Source organism: Mus musculus, chromosome 15 (genome assembly GCF_000001635.26).
Source record: "Mus musculus strain C57BL/6J chromosome 15, GRCm38.p6 C57BL/6J".
Classification (NCBI taxonomy): Eukaryota; Metazoa; Chordata; class Mammalia; order Rodentia; family Muridae; genus Mus; species Mus musculus.
The window spans coordinates 97,793,864-97,806,997 of NC_000081.6; the positions used below are offsets into that span (position 1 = coordinate 97,793,864).

The window sequence follows — 13,134 nt, forward strand, 5'->3', positions numbered from 1 at the left end:
CTTCGACATGGGAGGATCCGAGGAGATTCGAAGGCCCTGGGCTTGGGGCTAGGGATCTGGTGTTACCTGTCTTCAGCCAGGATGCCCACAGAAAGGGATGCCAGCGCGGTCACGGCTTCCACTTCTGCATCAGCTCCCGGCACTCTGGGTAGCCAGGAGTCTGGACAGGAGGCCAAGCGCTGCATGCAGCCCCAGTATTTCCCTAGGACGAGAAGCTGGGTCAACTGGGGAAGACAAGCTGAGTTATATCCTAGATATAGCTCAAATAATACCACAGCTGGGGACTCAGGCCCAGAGCCCAAGGATAGTGGCCACATCATCAGCTTGGGGGCCAGCCTCCCCTCCTGCCCTCTCAGCAAAACACCCTCTCCCAACTCACCCCTTCCCTATACCCCTGGGCAACAGGGCAGATTCAATATGGCTATGAGGCCATCTCCACAGATAACTAATCCCCTTTCGCATCCTCCTTGGCTAAAGTTCCACTCTCACAGGCTGGAGAGATAGATGAGCAGTTAAGAGTGCTGGTTGCTCTTCCAGAGGACCTGGGTTTGACTCTCTGTGTCTACTTAGTAGGTCACCACCGTGTCAAACTTTGGTTCCAGAGATCTGACGCCCTCTTCTGGCCAATAGGGGTATGGCACACACATGGCACAAAATAATTTAAAAAACAATGGTATAGTAGCACACAGGTTTAATCCCAGCACTCGGGAGGCTGAGGGAGTTGGAACACTAAGTTCAGGGCCATGATCTACAGAGTGAGTTCCAGGACAGCCGGGGCTACAGAGAAAGACCCTGTCTCCAAAAATCCCAAGCATACATAATAAAAGGTGTGTGGATCCCAAAGGCCAGGAGAGTCACTTGTGCCTACATCTTGGCTTATGTCAAGGTTTTCTCCTATGCTGGTGCCTTAGCTTCCTAGAGCACAGGGTCCTTATGCGGCCTATCCCTAGGAGCCAGCATGCTAATAAATGCCTGCAATCCCAGCAGGCAGAGCCGAGATAGAAGGATCACAAGTCGGAAGGCAGCCTGCGCTACGGAAACCAAACAACTAAAGAGCTAGGTGGAGCTGGAGCCCAGCAGTAAATGCCTAGGGAGACCCTGGTTCAATCCCCGGAACCAAGGATGGGGGGAGGGGGTAGTAGGTAAGAAAACCAGGGCACGCAGAAGGGGCAAGCATCCCCACAGCTGCTCAGCACACACCTCAGGTCCACGGGACACTCATCATCCTGCTGTTTTGACAGAATGATAAACGTGCAGAACCTGGCCCAGCTCAGTGCAGAACCTGGCCCATAGGAGGTTCCACAGTCGGCTCCATCTGTGGCTTTCTGTCTGGTTCCCCAGCCAAGCCCTGAATATGAGGAATGTACTTTGCCACTATATCCCAGCATAGACTCTCGGCCTTCACAGAAAGTGTGTAACCCAGAGCAGTGTCGAACTAGCTTCCACCTCGTTGAAGCTGAATCTTTAACATGTTTTCATAATGTGGGCTCTTTGAAGTGGTTATATTCTGAGAGCCAGGCAGGCCCTTCCCACAGCTTTCCAGTCCCCGTGACCAGCACTGAAGAGGTTAAGCCTTTTTGGCAAACAAGACCTGAGTGTTGCTGTCAGACCCCTGACCCAAGACTATACAGCCAGAGATGGAAGGCCAGTCCTTGTCATAGGAAGCCACTGTTTTGTTCAGTGGGAGGGCTGGGTTACCCAATCATGGGGCTGTGCCCACCATTACTCCTGAGGAGGTGGTACCTGGGCATCCTGTCCCCAGCTGTCAGTGTGCATCTGACCTGGCTGGCACTGGGATCTCTGAGACTCTGGTCCCCAGGATGGTGGGCCCTTGAGACTCTCCCAAGTTTGGACCTGGCCAAGTGCCCCAGGGGGAAACTCACTGTGCACCCTGACCACAGCTTCCAGCGAGCGGATGGCACTGAGGTTGGGTTTCTGTTTCCAGCTTTCTTCTGAAAGGGGGTCCACCTACAGAAACATTCCATGAGGCACCCCACACTCAGCTTGCACAAACAGGCATGAGCTGTTGTTGGCTAGCTCTGCGACATCAGAAGACGCTGGCCCTAGACCTGACCTGGGGAGGGTCCCACTGTGCCACCTACCAAACACTACCAAAAGAGGATGGTGCCATCCCTACCCCTTCCCATGTTTTCTACCCCATTTGTCCCATAACCACGAGAGCCAGGCTCATCTGCACCACTGAAATACAGCTAGCTGGGGGCCAGGGGGCTTACCTTGTTGCCCAGAAGAGCAGCTACACAGGCCTCCGAGGCATCACAGATGGCCGTGAGGTCATGTCCACCCTCTAAGGCCAACACCACGGCGCCTCCTGCCAAGTTCATCAACTGCTGCGTCATGTACCCAAAACCTTGATGGTTGAGGTAAGAGAGAGTAGGGGGCTGAAGGAGAGGCAGACCCATTTCCTGCCTCCGCCATTTCCTCGTTTGCATCTTCCTTAATAGATCGTGTCTTAAAGACTAGACCCTAGTGCAACACCTGTCCATATGCTTCAGACTAAGCTTTGAGAAGCGAAGGGTCTTATATACAAGGTCCCACAGCTAGTAGGTGGCAGGGCTGAGGCTTGGATCACAACATCACTGTCAGCCACAACTACCTCTTTGTCTCCAGGCCCTGGGGTGTAGTGAACTACACCAACAGATCTGTTCTGAGAACACCAATCTTCTAACTCTCTCTCTCCAAAGCTCAGTCTAGAGACCTGGCTTCTACAACGGGGCTTCCTTCTGGCAGACCTATGTCTCCGGGGGTCTGACCTATGAGATTTGGCCTAATCTAGAGAAGCAGGTCTGTCCTGCGAGGCTGTGCTAACCTGCAGGCCTAATCCAGGCCTTACACGTAGCCCTAGACCATAGCCACTGCCACCTGCCCCTTTCATCTTGGCAGCGTGTCCCTGTCCCTACACAGCCTGGCTCTTAGCCTCACGACTCCCCCCACAGCTGAGGCCCCCTTACATTTGGCAGAAACATGGTAGCCACCCAGCGGGGCTGGGTGACCCTCCGCAGCATCAAACCCAGCAGACACCAGGACCAGGTCTGGAGCAAACTCTCGGGCAATGGGCATCACCACTATCCTGAAGTTGCAAGGAGAGGCGTCGTCAACCCGGCCCAACACACGGTGCAGGCCAGCCCATGCTAGCTCCTCCTGCCAACCTCGCTGAGGACACCAGCCCGTAGGACACCAATGGCATTCGTGGTCTGATCTCCTTCACTCTGGCTGTGGCTCTGGTACCCCAGCCTTGAACTCAGCCACGCAGAGAATTTAATGAGCAAGAGGCAGAATGGAGGCAGAGATATCAAGGACAGGACAGAGAAGTGTGGGGTGCAAGCACAGTGTGTGCTTCACACAGCAGGCTACTCGGGACGACTCTGGTCACTCAGCCCTGGGGACTGAAACACCCAGTACTTTGGAGGAAACTGAACACAATCTATGTAGAACTGGCCGTCTGAGAGCACACAAGGGTGACTAGACCCTCTGGTCCTGGGCCTGCCAAACTCCATCCTCCTTCTTCCTCCCCCTGCCTGCCCCTGCCCAACGCTGGTGTCCATTTAGGCATTTAAGCCCAGCACCGATCCCAGGAAGTTCTACTCAGGGGCTCCTGCGGAGTTAATGTTCATGAAAGAACCTCCAGAAAAGGACTTACAGATCTAATTCTAGGGTTCCATTTTCCTAAACAGATGTGGGGGACCTGGGGTGAAGGAGACAGGGGCTCCTTACAAGAGCCCAAAGCTCCTTCCAGGGCAGTTTGTAAAGTGAACCCATCCCTCTATGAGGGCAACAATTAAGGACGCCAAGTTCCTCTCTCTCTTCCACGTTATAGACTAGCTGGCTGGAAACTCAGAGATCTGCTTGCCTATGCCTCCCTTGGATTAAAGGCATGTACCACCATGTTTGGCTGTGTCCCATTTTTTTTTTAAATTAAATTGGAGCTGGCCTACAATATCTAGTGACCAAATGGGAACAGGCTGACAACCCAACTCATCACTTCCAACCTAGGGCGGTGGGAATGGGAGGGGAGGTAGTCTTGCCGGCCTGGCTTCCTTTGGACCCCAGAGGACTTACCTGAAAGCAGCCAGGTACTCAGGATCCCCCATGGGTGGATCCAAGCCCCCAGCCCAAGCCACGTTGACATTGAAGCCCTCGCCACTGCCAGTTCCCACCTGGAAAACAGGATGCAAGGAAGACGTGAGGAGGACAGAGTCCCGAGCTCATCCGACTTCTTCACTTCCAGAAGCTGAGGCTCAGAAAGGATAAGCCGTTTGCTCAGGCTTATCACACAGGACAGGGGCAGAGAGACAGGGGGAGAGTCAACGGACCGGAAGACGCTGCTCCAGCACACACTCACCTCATCCACGGCCCCACTGCCTGGGAAGAAGTTGCCGTCGTCATGGCGATGAAGGGAAATGTAGAGCACACTGGGGTCCTGGTAGAAAGTCTGCTGTGTGCCGTTGCCATGGTGAACATCCTGTAAGATACAGCGGGCAGTGGATAAGGGAACCGTCCAGAAGCGGAAAGATAAAGGACAGGACACAGTGGAAGGATTTCAAGGTCGGTAACCATGCCGAACACTGCGACTCTAGACTGGCGGGGTCAAGAAACTACAGTTTCTAGGATCGCATGACTTGAGTGGCCCCAAGTCATCTACTGTCTGGCAGTGATTCCCCATCTCTGCATGGAAAGATTCTTACTGTCTTGTGACAGCGTCTGACTATGTAGGCTCGACTGGCCTGGGACTCATTATCTATACCAGAGTGGCCTGAGACCATGTGGACCAGAGTGATCTGGAACTCACTATGTAGACCAGGGTAGCCTTAAGTTCACAGAGACCCATCTGCCTCTGACTCCCAAGTACTGGGATTAAAGACTTGTGCCACCATACCTGGCAAAGACACTCTTCTCTACATTGGGGTGTGTGTGTGTGTGTGTGTGTGTGTGTGTGTGTGTGTGTGTATGCGTGATTATCTCTCTGTGGACACATTCTCCTCACTGACTTGCACAGTCATAAAACAGTGTACACTGCCAGGGATAAAGCTTAAAAAAACCCAGACCCAGCCTTCTGGGAAGTCCTGGGTGTTGTCTGCCCTCAACTCACAAGACTGCATATAGATTCAAATGTGGAAAACTCCCCCAGTGTCCTCAGTATCTACTTAGACATGTCCCTTTCACATCTGTCCATGCAGATGAGACCCCAGCTTGGTAGTCAAAGGCATACATTCCAGGGCTAGCTGACTAGGTCTCCCATCTCATGAGGTGAGTGACTAGTCACGATAGGAATCTCTGTAGGTGCTTTCTTTGTCTGTGAAATGCGCTATTTCAGGACTATAAATGGGCTACTGTCAGTATCTAGATGTGACTGATGATCTACTGATCTTATATATTACTGTTATGGCTACTAATTTGGAGGGGAAACGGTTTGCTCTGCCAAATAGAAGCCAACAGAGTTATGACTGTAAATGAACTCCCATCCACCACAGAAGTGTGCACTATGCACACCAGCAGCTCCCACACACCAGCATTTTTGGCCTCCTGGAAGTTCTATAATATGGGTGCTGCATTCACCCAGATTTTAATAAGGTAGAGGCTAACGACAAGCTTAGATGTGCAGCCCCATCTTCCATGTCAGGCTCAGGGTTCTGCAGGTAGGCCTGGCTCTGATGACACCAGGAACCAGGACCTACCCAGTCAACAATGAGGATCTTGCTGGCTTTGCCGTGTTGCTGTAGCTGTCGGCAGGCGATGGCCACGGAGTTGAAGAAGCAGAAGCCCCTGGAGAGAGGAGAGAGGGTCCTGCCAGCCCATCCTCGCACTTCCCCGCCTACAGGAGGGCTTCGGAGGCCTGTCCCCACCTCATGCCACCTAGGGCCACCTCTCTAACGCCTTACATGGCTGTAGAATGATCTGCATGGTGTCCCGGGGGTCGCACCACAGCAAAGCCATTCTGAAAGGGGAGAAGCAGTAGGTATTGATCGGTTCAGCAGGCTTCTCTCGGTCCTCGCTTGCCTGAGCCTGTTTCTCATGCCCAGCTGCTTTCTCCAAGGATTAAAAAGCACGAACAACACAGTGCCCTGCTGAGATGTCCAGACATCTCCCTCCACGCAGCTGCCATGGCTTACAGGCTGCACTTGAACACAGTCCCCCCTTCCTGATAGGTCCTGGCTGTCACCACAGTGACACCTATTGACTACTAGTAAAAACCACGTGTGCCCGGCCCTGTGCTGAGTACTTCATAGACACTGCATTGCTCCTCACAGCATCATCCCTAGAGCACAGAACATTGTCGTCATCCCCGACTGACAGGTGAGAAAACAGAGTTGGGTGAATTAAACAACCCAAGTTACGTGGCTGCGCACGGTAGGGCTGGGATACTCAAATCAGGACAATTGCCAAGCGCTCTGTGATACTGATCGCATAGTGCCTGCCTTGGGCTGTGAGCTCTCAGATCACGGGACTGAGCGCTTCTGGGGAATCATCACAGGGGAACTGTCCTAGAACAATATGTACAACCCCCGACTTAATAGGCAGGGTCCTCTCCCTAAACGGCCTGTAGTATTCAAAAATGGCCACCATGCGTCTACAGCCACTAAATGATCTCGGATGGCCAGGACTGTCCAAAACCCTAATGCCCAGTGGCCTGATTATGTGAGTGACATGAACTTGGGGGTCAAGCCCCACCTCGGTTCCAGTCCCGATTTCCCTTGCAAAACCCTGTGGCAGTATCCACACGGAATAAGAAGGCTAAAGGCTGGGACTTGGACTCACTGCCATCACCCTGGCACCAACTCTTGAGCTTATCAGCCTTCTATCCAAAGTCCCTACCTTCAGCTCTCGGGAAGCTACTTTGAAGGCAAGGTCGGTGACACTGCCCGCAGCCCAGCGGGCTGCATTGGAGGAATGCAGCTCGTTCCAGATGGTGTCAGTATCGACCTGTGGGGACCAGGGTCAGGACTGCATCATTCAGTGCCTTCCTTAGGAGCCAGGGCCCAGCGAGGCGAGGCGGTACCCACCCCATGGCCAGGACCCCAGGGGCAGGGAGCTGGGCAGACAGAGCTGCCTCCCCAGTGCCCCACCGCCCAAAGGCAAGGCCTCCTGTGTCCCCCAGTCCCGGGAGAACTTCTTCCCAGTGTTAAGTCCCAGCACTAGCTCCTGTGTGGCCAGCACTCTGCCTCCCCAGTCTGGGGAGGGGGCATGGCGTTACCTGGGCGGGATTGGGGTTTGGGCCGGGAGGGGTTTTAAGCCCCAGCTGACTCTGCTCAGGCCCCGCGGGACGGTCGGAGCTGGAGGGGCCGTCTGCACCACTGTCTTCCACTCAGGGCCCCTAGCCCAGGCTGGGAGGCCCCCCAAACCCAGTCCCTGGGCCTCAAGGCTAGGGAGGGGCCGGGGGGCATGATGGGGAGATGGGAAGGGCGAGGCGGACCGAGAGAGGCCAGGAAGGCAGAAAGAGTCGCAAGAGGCTGGAGAGAGAGAGAGAGAAAGGACAGAAAGGGAGAGGAGGGAGGAGAAAACAGAAGCAACAACAGTTGGAAAAACCAGAAAGTGGCAAGAAATGGGGAGTTGTGAACAGGGCACTGGCTGGCTCCCCAACAGCCCCCTTGATAGCTCCCACTTGCCCTCCAGGACCCAGCCTCCACCTCATTGCCACAGGCCTTGTCTGGCACCATGACAGGAAGGCCAAGTCAGAGGCAGCAGAAAGATTCCCAGCAGGTGAGGAGGAGGAGGAGGCAGCGAGCAAAGCTGGAAAGCTGTGCCCCGGATAGGGACACAAACCTTGGTCCTAAACCTCTAAGTACATGGGATGTACCCCACAGCTCCACATGAGGTCTAGAGATCAAGCAGGGCACACCTCAGGTTCCCGAGAGAGAGACCCACTCCAGTATGGAATGAATGGCCAATGCTTGTCCCCTGGGGTCTAACGAAAGGGGAGTCTCAAGCCCCAGTGTGACCCTACCTTAAGCCTCACTGAACACCTACCAAATACCTTCTAAAACGGTGAGGCACTGGGCTCTGCACTCATGGGACACTCATGAGACTGGGATACACCTATCACAAAGAGCTTCTGGCTACAGGGGATGCCCTGCCTTACCCAGTCTGGCAAAACCACAAGTCACAGGTGGCAGAGGGGTGGAAGTAGGCCAAGAGACCCGAACGAAGAGCTGAAAGCCCTTGGCAATGCCTACTTGAGATCTCCAGGCATACTCACCCCAACCCCGCCACAGGGTAGCATCACAAACGTCCGCTGTGCCAGGAGTCCTGTGGGGAAAGGCCCAGGTCGTGTAAGTAAGGGACATGGATGCCCTAAGAGAAGTAGGTATAGAGGAGGAGGCAATACAGGGAAATATACAGGTGGAGGTGGACAGCGGGGAGAGAGGGTGGAGGTGGGGCGGGGAGCACTACGGATAGACGGCAGGAGGTGGGGGTGTGTGAGAGGATATGTCGCCAGGGCAGCAAGCTAGCATGGGAATATCCAGGAAGCTGGGTCAAGAGCACAGAAGTAGGTGAGACAGGCAAGCTTGAGATGACTTGGGGCCAGATGTCATCTGTCTCCCTCCCCTACCTGTAAGCTTCCCGTTATCCAGTTTGAGGCGGCTGAGTGGGTTCGTGCCGTAGAGGAGCACGTGCCGTTCAGAGTGGACTGACTGCAGCTCCTCTAGGGAAGCCTTTCGGCCTCGGAGACACTGAGGAAGGACCCACAGAACTCGTAAGCCTTGCTCCCTCACGCCTCTGCCTTGCTCAGACTCCCCACTCTTCCATTCCTCGCTGGCCCTAAGGCCTCCCACCCCTCCTTTTGCATAGCCCCACCTCCTCACCTCACACTGGCTGCGGAGACCCCGTTCCTGCAGCCGGGACCAGATGCTCTGGATGCGGCCTGCATGCTCGGGATGCTTGCTGTTGTCTCCACAGGAACATTGGTGTTTCAGCATCACCGAGTCATAGACCAGCCCTGCAGGAAGCCAATGCCAGGGCTGAACGCCAGGGAGACCTCCATCGTGGAGACCCGCCCACAGCCAGGGAGCCAGGCATGCGCACTTCTGCATTCCCTCTCCAACCCGTCTGTGGAGGGCCATGTTTCCCTATGCACAGGCCTCAATGCTTCTGGGTCCTCTTACTCCTCACTAGGCCCAACACACCTCTTATGCCTTTGAAAGTTCATGCCCTAAACCCAGAGAGACTTAACACAGGACATCCTTGTAGTGGGTTGACTTAATGCTGCTAGTATTCTAATGATAATTTGGGTCCTCCAAAACCGTTCGCCTCAAAGACACTCCACGTGTAGGACACTGAGGGGCCCTGCCCCCCCCCAGTTAATTCTGATTGGTAAATAATAGCTGGGAGACATAGGTGGGGGTTGAGTTTTTGTGGGCTTGGAGCGAGGAGATCACTAGGAAAGAGGGAAAAAGGAGCCGCCATGGAAGAAGAAGGGGTGAGGAAGAAGAAGGAGGAAGAGGGGGGAGAAGGAGGATACAGAGAAGAAGAAGAAGAAGAAGAAGAAGAAGAAGAAGAAGAAGAAGAAGAAGAAGAAGAAGAAGAAGAAGAAGAAGAAGAAGAAGAAGAAGAAGAAGAGGAGGAGGAGGAGGAGGAGGAGGAGGAGGAGGAGGAGGAGGAGGAGGAGGAGGAGGAGGAGGAGGAGGTGCAGGAAGGAGATGGACAGCTGCCATGGACTAAGGGACAAGAGAACGTGTCCCAGAGGGCTGCCCAATTGGGTTAAGAGCAGCCAAGATGGAACATGGAAATTAGTTAAGTACTAACTCGGAGTTATCGGTAGGAAAATGGATTCTAACAACATGGAGGGTGGCAGTTTGCACAGCTATTGTGCTGACTAAGACATATGAAAATATAAAGGCTGTATGTGTGTCTTTTCATCTGGGAACATACACAGTCAAAGGTGAGTAGAACCCCACCCCCACCCCCCCACCCCCGAGCTGGGATCTGTAACTATTTATCACTGCACATCTCCCTCTGGTCACAAAGCCAGGGGCTGCCAACACAGAGGAAAAGCAATTCCAGGGAAACCTAAAGACTGGGAGAGGGGTGCGTGGGTGGGTGGGTGAGCACCCTCATAGAAGCAGGGGGAGGGGAGATGGGATGGGGGTTTCCGGAGGGAACTGGGAAAGGGGATAACATTTGAAATGTGCCGGGCGTGGTGGCGCACGCCTTTAATCCCAGCACTTGGGAGGCAGAGGCAGGTGGATTTCTGAGTTCGAGGCCAGCCTGGTCTACAAAGTGAGTTCCAGGACAGCCAGGGCTATACAGAGAAACCCTGTCTCGAAAAACCAAAAAAAAAAAAAACATTTGAAATGTAAATAAAGAAAAAAAATATATATGCACACATAGCCTGGGAGAGGGAATCCCATGACCAGTCTCCCAACTGCACATGGAAAACATCCATAAAATGATTTTACCTTGTAAACAATATGCAAATAGCATGAAGACTATTTACATAGCATCAACATTGTAGTAGGTATTAAAAGCAAAAACAAGACATGATTTAAATATGTGGAAAGATACTGTACTGGCTAGTTTTGTGTCAACTTGACACAGCTGGAGTTATCACAGAGAAAGGAGCTTCAGTTGAGGAAATGCCTCCATGAGATCCAACTGTAAGGCATTTTCTCAATTAGTGATCAAGGGGGAAAGGCCCTTTGTGGGTGGGACCATCTCTGGGCTGTAGTCTTGGTTCTGTAAGAGAGCAGGCTGAGCAAGCCAGGGAAGTAAGCCAGTAAGTAACATCCCTCCATGGCCTCTGCATCAGCTCCTGATTTCTGACCTGCTTGAGTTCCAGTCCTGACTTCCTTTGGTGATGAACAGCAATGTGGGAGGTGTAAGCTGAATAAACCCTTTCCTCCCCAATTTGCTTCTTGGTCATGATGTTTGTGCAGGAATAGAAACCCTGACTAAGACAGATACGCATATATTTAATGCAAGCACAGTGCTGTTTTACATGAAGGACTTGAGCATCTATGGTTTTGGTAGGTTTACAAGGTGGTGTTGAGGTCCCAGAATCAACTCTTTAGGGTACTCAGGAACTGTAGTTCAGCCCCAAGGGAAGTCTACAGAAGCCAACCTTATACACACACATTGCTGCTGGAAGGATCCGTGTCTATAAAGCTCATCTCAGAGACTTTCAAAATGCTCACATTGTTTGTCCCAGGGATGCTACTCCTTAAGAGTGAGCCTGGAGAGAAAATCCCAGACCAAAGAAACAACTTAAAGACCAAGTGTGGTGGCGCACACCTTTGATCCCAGCACTAAGGAGGCAGAGGAGGGTGGATCACAGGCTTGTGAGCTTCAGGCTGGCCAGGACTTCACAATGAGACTCTATCTCAAAAACAAATGAAGAAAATTAAACTGAAGCCTGCATGAACCATGCCTTGGAATCCAGCCTTGGATCCCAGCACTCTGGAGGCAGAGGCAAGCAGAACTCTTGAGTTGAAGCCAAGCCTGGTGGTCTACAGAGGGAGTTCCAGGATAGCCAGGACTACATAGAAAAGGCCTGTCTTGTTAAACCAAAACAAACAAACAAACAAACAAAAAAACCCAAAACAACAACAAAAACAAAGAGAAAGAAATTAAAATTAAAAATGTTTAAACTCCCAATTAATAAGAATTAAGGTTAACACTGAGCGAGGCATGGTGATTTATACTTGTAATTCTCGCACTTGGGCATCTATGAGAAAAACAGCTACAAGTTCAAAGCTAACCTGGGAGGGACAGCCTGTCTCCAAAAGCTGAATTTAAGAGAAAAAAAAGGATAAAATACAAGATTCTCAGTTTAAAGGATTCAAGACTTTCTGTAATAACGTGCTGTCAGATAAGCCAGAGTACAGAGCTGGTAGCAGCAGCGTGGAGACAGAACAGCTGACCAGAATCCAAGCAGGATTCTAAGTCCAGTTCCTAGCACTATTAAAAAAAATCAGTGATAATAATAATAATAATAATAAATCAAGCAGGGTGCAAAATATAGCTTCATGTTTGTGACATTAGGCAGGTACGATGACTAACTAAAACCCAGAATGAAGTACAGCAGAGTCTAGGACACTAAGATACTTGGTGATTTTCTTACTCTCTCTCTCTCTCTCTCTTTTTTTTTTTTTTTTTTTTTTGGTTTTTCAAGACAGGGTTTCTCTATGTAGCCCTGGCTGTCCTGGAACTCACTCTGTAGACCAGGCTGGCCTCAAACTCAGAAACCCGCCTCTCTCTCTCTCTCTCTCTCTCTCTCTCTCTCTCTCTCTCTCTCTCTCTCTTTACAAGCACAGCAGTAGTAAGTAGCATTCTTGGCTTTTGTTTCTGAGTTTGCTTTTGTTTTAAAAGAGCTGGTCGCAGTAGCAGACTCAAATTCCTGCCCTGGCCCCTGACTGCCCCGCTTTGTCCTTTAACCGAAAGCTAGTCACTGTCAACTTAGGTTTCCTAAAGTCCCGAAGAATCTGCCGGCTTCACAAGCACCATAGAGCTCAAGAAAGATGGAGGAAGAGTTCTGTGACCTCTGGAACTGTCCGAAAGGCAGTGCGCAGACGTGGACTCATGCCCTGTCACCTTCCCACTCCCACCCTCACCCCACCCCCGCCTCCTTCACAGTCCCTCTCTGGTTTTACCTGTAGCAGGTGTCTCTGAGCTGTTGAGGACTTGGGTCTGACAGGTGGGCTCTGGGCTCAGCAGGGAGACAGGTGCTGCTGGGGAAGACTGGGTTCTGGACAGGGGCCGGTGTCCAACCTGGGCCAGAGGTATCAGCACGGAGTCCCCGGGGCTTCCCTGAGAGAGCCGCCCGGCTAGATGCTGCTGCTCCCAGGGTGGCACCTGAGGGAAACATGACCACAGACTCCGGTTTCTCAAACTTGGCCACCTGTTCCTACCCAAGGTGGAGGGACCCTCCGGATAGACTCCTTTCCTGGACACATTCCAGATATGAGCTCTTTGACTTTCCTGAAGTTCCATACCCAGACTGATGTCCTGATTTCACAAGAACTCCTTGGGCCCTGAGTCTGCTGTCTGAGATCACCTCTCATAGAACTGCGATACTAAGCACAAGCGACTGCCTGAGATGCTAAATGCGCGCGCAGACTTTCACCACCAAGTGCTGGTCAAATCCCAATTCATGGAGCCCTTCGAAGATAAGTGGGCGGGGAA

The 13,134-nt window shown here is 52.3% G+C and overlaps 1 protein-coding gene across 21 annotated transcripts in view; it reads right to left on the reverse strand.

The window, feature by feature from the left end:
• The window catches only part of Hdac7 (histone deacetylase 7), a 51,842-nt gene that overhangs the window by 1,203 nt on the left and 37,505 nt on the right, over positions 1 to 13,134 (reverse strand). For 15 of the 21 annotated variants that reach the window (XM_030248669.1, XM_006521210.3, XM_006521208.4 and 12 more), the window contains 13 exons: positions 12,603 to 12,804; positions 8,820 to 8,953; positions 8,567 to 8,687; positions 8,213 to 8,262; positions 6,832 to 6,939; positions 5,898 to 5,953; positions 5,694 to 5,781; positions 4,361 to 4,480; positions 4,078 to 4,175; positions 2,970 to 3,088; positions 2,235 to 2,368; positions 1,884 to 1,968; positions 67 to 202 (listed from right to left, as the gene is read on the reverse strand). In XM_030248669.1, coding sequence (XP_030104529.1) covers positions 67 to 202; positions 1,884 to 1,968; positions 2,235 to 2,368; positions 2,970 to 3,088; positions 4,078 to 4,175; positions 4,361 to 4,480; positions 5,694 to 5,781; positions 5,898 to 5,953; positions 6,832 to 6,939; positions 8,213 to 8,262; positions 8,567 to 8,687; positions 8,820 to 8,953; positions 12,603 to 12,804 — 1,451 coding nt within the window. Of the gene's footprint in view, positions 1 to 66; positions 203 to 1,883; positions 1,969 to 2,234; positions 2,369 to 2,969; positions 3,089 to 4,077; positions 4,176 to 4,360; positions 4,481 to 5,693; positions 5,782 to 5,897; positions 5,954 to 6,831; positions 7,467 to 8,212; positions 8,263 to 8,566; positions 8,688 to 8,819; positions 8,954 to 12,602; positions 12,805 to 13,134 lie in introns of all 21 variants that reach the window. The other 6 variants (XR_003951414.1, NR_166212.1, XR_003951415.1 and 3 more) reach the window with 5 other exon arrangements.